General features: G+C 35.4%; 1 protein-coding gene across 1 annotated transcript; it reads left to right on the forward strand.

The window, feature by feature from the left end:
• The first annotated feature begins 2,683 nt into the window (after positions 1-2,683).
• On the forward strand, positions 2,684-4,626 carry LOC121250697 (cytochrome P450 71AU50-like). The gene is made up of 2 exons (XM_041149882.1): positions 2,684-3,641; positions 3,835-4,626. The coding sequence occupies exons 1-2, from the start codon at positions 2,751-2,753 to the stop codon at positions 4,447-4,449; spliced, it is 1,506 nt and encodes a 501-aa protein (XP_041005816.1). The 5' UTR covers positions 2,684-2,750; the 3' UTR covers positions 4,450-4,626.
• The last annotated feature ends 2,913 nt before the right edge of the window (positions 4,627-7,539 follow it).

The raw sequence follows: 7,539 nt of genomic DNA on the forward strand, positions 1-7,539 counted from the left end.
GTAATAAATTAGCAATTAATATCATAAATAATTTTCTTTTTATTGCAGTTTTTTTGTATAACATTTTGTTTTATAACAGTTTTTTTATAGCAGAATTTTTTTTACATACCAGATTTTTTTACCAGAATTTTTTTACATACCAGATTTTTTTTATAAAGTAGATATTTATAGCATAATTCTTTTCACATAAAATATTTTTTTGTTAAAGCATATTTTTATAAATAGTAACAGATTTTTAATAGAATAGATTTTTTTAAAGCAATTTTTTTTTTATAAATTGATTTTTTATGACAAATTTATAAATTATTTAAATTGAAGAATTGGACCAAATTAGACTAAAAATTGATAAAATTGAAAGTATTAATCTGAAAATAACCAATTTTAAAAAATATAAAATCCATACATATTGTCAGGATCTTAAATTTTATTCAAAATTAAATCAGATCGAACAGAGTATATCTTGACCGTACCCCTGCTGACCGTATCTTTCTTAGTAGTCTATTCTAGTATTTTAATGGGAATTTGCTTACCAAAAAAGTACAACTGAATCCCTGCGTTACGTATTCAACTTCATCGATACCTGACAAGACGTTAAAAGGCATTAATCGAGATAACAAATCCCTAGGTATGTTTTCTGCTATAACCAATAATATTTTTATAAAAATAAATTTATAATATAATATTCCATAACAAATCATATGAGACATACTTCAGCTCAATGAGCTAAACTTGGAAAACTTACATTGATCTTTTCCACTGGCTAAAACATTTTTCTTAAATGCTCGTTTATCCTTGATTTTGCTCTCTGAATTTTGCTGTTAGTGTATTTTAATTTTTTTAAATGTTTAAACATGTTATTACTAGTGTATTTATATATATATTTTTTAAAAAAATATTTAAAGATATTTAAAAAAAATACAATTACACTAAAAATACACCTAGTGGTACATGCTAGGCGGCATGGTATAATAACGATCTTTTTTTTTTTTAACGAAAATGCTTGGGTGACTCCCCAATATGCCCCCAAATGTATCCCATTGTATTTTTTATTTAATAGTTAAAGAAGTGACTACTAATAAATTTATATATTTTTTTTTCTTAATGATTAAAGATGTTTTAAAAATTTTGAAAGAAAAAAAAATGCAATTGCACTGGTGTGCATATATTGGATGCACATTTGGTGTGCACCCCAATGGCAAAACCAATAATTTTGTCGAGGGGACCAATTTCTCTACTGTATGATATATTTATGTAAAGAGTAACATTAGATATAGTCTTGGAGTGTGCAAATTTTGCGCACTTCCTTTGAAAAATAGGATCCACCATTAAAAAATAATTTTTTTATGGAACTCTAGATTTATTTACTTTTTTCAAAATAAGTGAGTGAGACTTTACACATCTTAGGATTGTAAACATAATTTCTCTTATATAAAATAAAAAGAGATTGAAAAATCATAAAAACAATATAACTACATATAAAATTAAATTTTAATAATTTGCTACATACACGTAGAAATAAAATTCTAAAAACACATTTCGTCAAAAAAAAGATTATGAAAACAAAACTTAATATATATTTCAGATTTCTGAAGATATTGTTTCATGGAATAATATTCATCAATTATTATTTTTGTAATGAAATATTTAGAATTATTTTCTTCATATAAACTATCAAGTGATATTTTAGAATGTTATCTTTTACTCTAATATGTAAACTACTTTATCGTATTTCATGCAAAATTTAGATATTTTCGTGTCACATTAAACATATATTGTTATAATTGAGGGTTTAAATAATTTGTTTTCTTATTCAATGAAGTCTAGAGAATAAAATTTTTCAACTATTTTCATATAGATCATCGACTTTAAATAACTTTTTTGTTTTATATTTTCAGTTTGGATTCCATATTAAGAAGCCTAATATTTTATAACAAAAAGTTTTAGGATTCGTATTAATAAATTTATTATTTTTCTTAAATTTAATTTTAATAATTTTGAAGTGACCATATTCTTAAAAATAGATAATATATAAAAATTAAATAAATTTTGGAACTATAAGAAAAATAAAGTAGAGAGAGGCCAAAAACATTAGAAAATTAAACTCTTTTTGAAGAGGACATCTTCTATATTTATATAATAGTAATGCTACATATAGCTGTAGAGTATGTAAGTACCGTGCAGTCACTTTGAAAAAGAGTAGAATTCACTATTAAAACATTAATTATTTTCATATAAGTCCTGTATTTATTTATTTTTTTTTAAATAATTGTATAGCACTTGCTCAATCGTATTTATTTACTTTTTTTTTAAATAATTATATAATACTTATACACTCACGATTATAATTATTATTTCTCTTTACATAATCATGTATAAAATCTAGGGTACTTGCGTTTTCAAAAAATTTTGTGCGACCATTCCAATCGTTGGGCCGCTACTTGCAAGTTGCACGTCTTTTCGCATGTGAATACAAAATCTTTTGTTCCACAAAAGTCTGAGAACTTATCTTCAAATCAAATCGTACGTGGTTCGATTTTCACCGCCTCAACCTAAAATTGAGAAATTTTAAGTGCGTAAACGTGGAATATATCTATCGAATCACTTTTATTCGAATCACTTGTATTTTTCACCTAATCTCTTTGAGTGCAACATTTCTCTTCCTATATATATACAAGGAATGAAGAGAGACTCCAGTAGCAGCTAAATCTTCCTCTCCTGAAACTCGGTCATTTTCCGCATCTGAATCAAACATGGCCACCGTGTCTTGGACATGGAGCATACTCGCACTGCTTGTGCTCGCACATCTCCTGCGACAATGGGCATTGAAAAGCTGGAACAAGAATAGAAAATTACCACCTGGCCCAAGAGGGTTCCCCATCTTTGGGAGCCTTCATAGTTTGGGGGAATTCCCTCATCGAAATCTACAGCGACTAGCCCAGAAATATGGCCCCATCATGCACTTGCGCTTAGGTTTGGTGCCTGCTATTGTTGTCTCCTCGCCTCAAGCTGCCGAGCAGTTCCTTAAAGCACACGACCTTGTGTTTGCTAGTAGACCACCTATGGAGTCTGCAAAGCACATCGCTTATGAGCAAAGGAGCATGATCTTTGCTCCGTACGGCTCTTATTGGCGTAACATACGCAAGATGTGCACACTCGAAATGCTTAGCAACGTTAAAATCGATTCTTTCAAATCCATGAGAAATGAAGAGATTGGCCTACTGGTGAAGGTTATTCAAGAGGCCGCCAGTAATTGTGTTGCTGTAGATCTGAGTGCCAAGGTTACATCTCTGAATGCGGATATGTCATGCCGTATGGTGTTTGGGAAGAAGTACGAGGACAAAGATCTTGATGAAAAGGGATTCAAGGCTGTAATCCACGAGGCTATGTATCTAGGAGCAGTTCCTAACCTCGGCGATTATATTCCTTGTATTCGTCCCTTTGATCTTCAGGGGCTGACACGACGCATGAAGGCTGTTAGTAAGATCTTTGATAATTTTTTTGAGAAGATCATTGATGAGCATATCCAGTCCAAGGATGAAAATAAGACCAACGACGACTTTGTTGATGTCATGCTGAGGCTCATGGGATCAAAAGAATCTGAGTACTCTATTGAAAGGTCCAACATCAAAGCCATCATTTTGGTAAGTTTTCATACCACTTGCATTCATGTATTGATTTAGCAAGGAATCAAATTATAAGTCAAAAAAAGTTATATAAAAACTTACAGTTTAACGTAGTCAATTAAATAGATGCCGTAAAGAACAGAATTATGTATAACTCTATAATTGGATTCAGATATTGCGCTAATTTCCCAGATCAAAATTTTGGTGGCAGGACATGCTTGCAGCCTCGATGGACACTTCGGCAACGGCAATTGAATGGGCACTCTCAGAACTAATGAAGCATCCACGGGTAATGAAGAAGCTTCAAAAGGAGTTAGAAACTGAGGTTGGCTTGAAGAGGATGGTAGAGGAAGCAGACTTGGATAGATTGGATTACTTGAGCATGGTTGTAAAGGAAACCTTCAGGCTACATCCAGTAGCACCACTTTTGCTTCCTCATGAGGCCAGGGAAGATTTCACAGTTAACGGTTTCCACATACCCGGAAAGTCTAGAGTCATGATAAACGTATGGGCAATCGGGAGAGATCCGAGTGTTTGGAGTGATGCAGAAAAGTTCTTCCCGGAGAGGTTTGTTGGGAGTAACATAGATCTCAGGGGACGTGACTTCCAACTAATTCCATTTGGTGCTGGCAGAAGAGGCTGCCCAGGGATGCAAATGGGTCTGATTGTGGTTCGGGTAGTGATAGCACAACTTGTGCATTGCTTTGATTGGGACCTTCCAGATAACATACAGCCAACTGAGTTGGATATGACTGAGGTGTTTGGTCTTACTGTTCCTAGAGCCAAGCATCTACTTGCCATTCCTCGTTATCGCCTTCACCATTGACAAATTTATATTCTCTCTATTTTTGGTCGCTGATTTCTGCACGTGGAATGCGTAGATTTGTATGCGCGGGAATAATTTATTTTTGTAGAAAAAAATAGTATATGTAACTAAGTTTGCTTGAATTCACTATGTAATGAATAAAATCTAAGTGTCAACATTAGCACCTTGACTTACAAACTTTGCTCGAATGTAGAGTAAGAGATATATATATATATATATATATATATGTTTATATTTTGTGATAAAGTAACTTAGTCATCGAATCAGGCAGTTGTACAACGACCCATCTCCAAGATGAGCTCTCTCCACCTCCCTAATGAGTCAAACCCATCCTAAGGATCTCCCAACAACCAGCCTCCCCAGCTTAGAACCAGCTTTTCAAAACAACAACTACCAGTCCTCCCATACCACCTATTCAGATCATAATCCTTCAACAAATCCTCTCCAATAACTCTTAAATAGAACCTATTATATTAATCATCACAATCAAACCTAGTCTTTACTATCATTAACCAACACTCCAATCTGAGCCTCCCATTCTGTCACTCATAAGAAACCAGAATAGATAATGGCTACTCAGGCGCAGCAGTCAATGGATCTCCCAATAACCAAATCTCCACAACTTCCTCCTCTAAACCAACTTGATCAACTCAATCAAAAAAGAAAATGGCTGCCCAGCTCAGAACCAATTCACTCAAAAATCACCAACTTCCTCATCAGATCATTTATCAGCATTGATGCCTCACTTACCACACCAAAATGGGCATTCATCATTAACCACCACCTCCCAATTCCATCCTTATTTAGAACCCCTCGCATGAACTTTTCATTCCACCATCCTACATTAACCAAAAGATCAACAACCAGCAACTCAGAACCCAAATTTCGAGCCGACTTCTGCCCCTGACACAGAAAGCCATTCCTCTACATCCATAACCCCAAACTGGAATGAAGTGAACCTAGAACCAGAAACCGAGCTTGCTACTTACCTATCCAACCATGCACTCATAGACAAGATAGTTTCATCCAAACCTCTCAACAAAAATGCCCTTCATGCTACCATAAAGGCAGTGCTTTGCTGCTGGACTAACTATTAAAGACATGACCATCAACACTTTTCTGTTTACATTCTCATCCTAGCAGAAGAATCAAGTGATGGAACAAAGACCTTGGAACATAAAGGGTTTTCACTTGCTGATACGTGACTGAGCTCCAGGTTTGAGTTTACAGGAATTAGACTTAAAAATGTCAGTATTTTGGATTCAGATACAAGGGCTTCCATTAAAGTTAATGAAAAACCAAAATGCTGAAAAGATAGGAAAGAAATTAGGTAACTTCATCCAAGTGGAACAAACTAATAGTCCAAGCATACTTTTTAGAAGATATACGAGGATACAAGTTGAGGTCAATGTTGAAAACCCTTTGCAAGATGGGTTTCCTTTAGCGAAAGTGGCTTAGTGAGAATGTGGGTGAGTTGATCTTTGCCAGAAATGAAAGCCACGGTTAAGGACTTGTTGAGGACTCAGTCATGGACAAAGTGGAAATTGATTTACACATGCTTAATATGAGAATGAAAGACGGGATTAGATGACAAGTAAGTGGCTCCAAAATTATCACAATAAAGGAGAGAAGCATGAGTGAGAACCACGCCAAGATCCTGACACAGATGTTGCAACCAAATCACCTCAGCAATTGCATTAGCCACGACTTTGAACTTTGCCTCAGTGGATGAACAGGCTATAGTCGGTTGTTTCTTTGAAGACCAAGATACTAAAGTGCAACCAAGAAAAACACAGTACCCGCTTGTTGACCGATGATCATCGGGGCATCCAGCCCAGTCGGCATTTGAAAAAGCAGTAAGATTCAGTGTAGGAGACTAGGAAAGTTGAAGACCAACATGAAAGGTGTGCTTGAGATATCTTAATTTGCGTTTAATTGATTGCCAATGAAGAACTCGGGAGTATGTATAAATTGACATACTTTGCTAACAACAAATGCAAGGTCCGGTCGGGTGAACGACAAATATTGCAAAGATCCTACAGTGCTGCAATATAAAGTCGGATCTTCAAAGAGATTCTCAAAAAATGCACTCAACTTCTCTGAGGTGGACATGGGAGATTTAACTGGCTTTGCTAGAAGCATTTTAGTGCACTGTAGTAAATTATTGATATATTTCTGTTGTGTGAGAATTAAGCCACCAGAGTTGAACATAACTTTGACGCCTAGGAAGAAATGCAATTTTCCAAGATCAGTAATGGGAAAGTCGACACATAGAGTTGCAATAAGATCAGAAATGACCTGGAGAGATGAACCAGTTACTAAAAGATTATCTACATAGACTAAAAAAAAAATGGTAACACCCCCAGAATTCCGCAAAAACAGGGAGGAATCCATAGCAGAAATTTTGAACCCAAGATTAGTGAGTTTGCAACTAAGGCATGAATACCACACACGAATAGACTGTTGATGGCCATAAATAGCCTTATGTAACCTACAAACATGTGGAGGGAAATGAGGATGAGAAAATCTAGAAGATTAGGCCATAAACACAATTTCAAGTAAAGGTCTGTGCAGAAATATGTTTTGCACTTCGTATTGCCGAATCGACCAGCCTTGAGACACTGCCAGTGCAAGCACTAGACGAACGATAGTTGCCTTAACCACAGGACTAAATGTTTCCTCAAAATCAATGCCGGACTGTTGAATAAAGCCTTTAGCGACTAAACAAGCCTTCCGACGTTCGATGGAACCATTGGCGAGGCGCTTAGTGCCTAAAATCTATTTACAAGCAACTGTGTTGGAGGACTCAAAGACCATGTACCGTTAGCAAGAAGAGCATTGAACTCCTTTGTCATAGCCTCACACCACTCTGGGTATTTTTGTGCAATAGTAAAATAAGTGGGCGTTTTTGGCAAGGAAGAGGTGTTGCTAAGAAGTGCACGAGGAGGTGGCCATCGTATAGTGCCATCGGTAAATTGACGAGGGCGAAGCAAATCAATCCATGACTTGGTCATCATTGAGTGCACAGGTTGTCGAGAAACCGGTGGAGAAGAAGTACTTGGAGAAGACGACAGAAGTGTGGATGGAGAT

The sequence above is a fragment of the Juglans microcarpa x Juglans regia genome, chromosome 2D (assembly GCF_004785595.1).
Source record: "Juglans microcarpa x Juglans regia isolate MS1-56 chromosome 2D, Jm3101_v1.0, whole genome shotgun sequence".
Classification (NCBI taxonomy): Eukaryota; Viridiplantae; Streptophyta; class Magnoliopsida; order Fagales; family Juglandaceae; genus Juglans; species Juglans microcarpa x Juglans regia.

Excerpts from the sequence above, each read along its gene's own strand:
- LOC121250697 (XM_041149882.1), top strand. The coding sequence starts at position 2,751 with ATGGCCACCGTGTCTTGGACATGGAGCATACTCGCACTGCTTGTGCTC. Across the intron at positions 3,642-3,834 it reads ACATCAAAGCCATCATTTTG|GACATGCTTGCAGCCTCGAT; the intron begins GTAAGTTTTCAT and ends TTTTGGTGGCAG.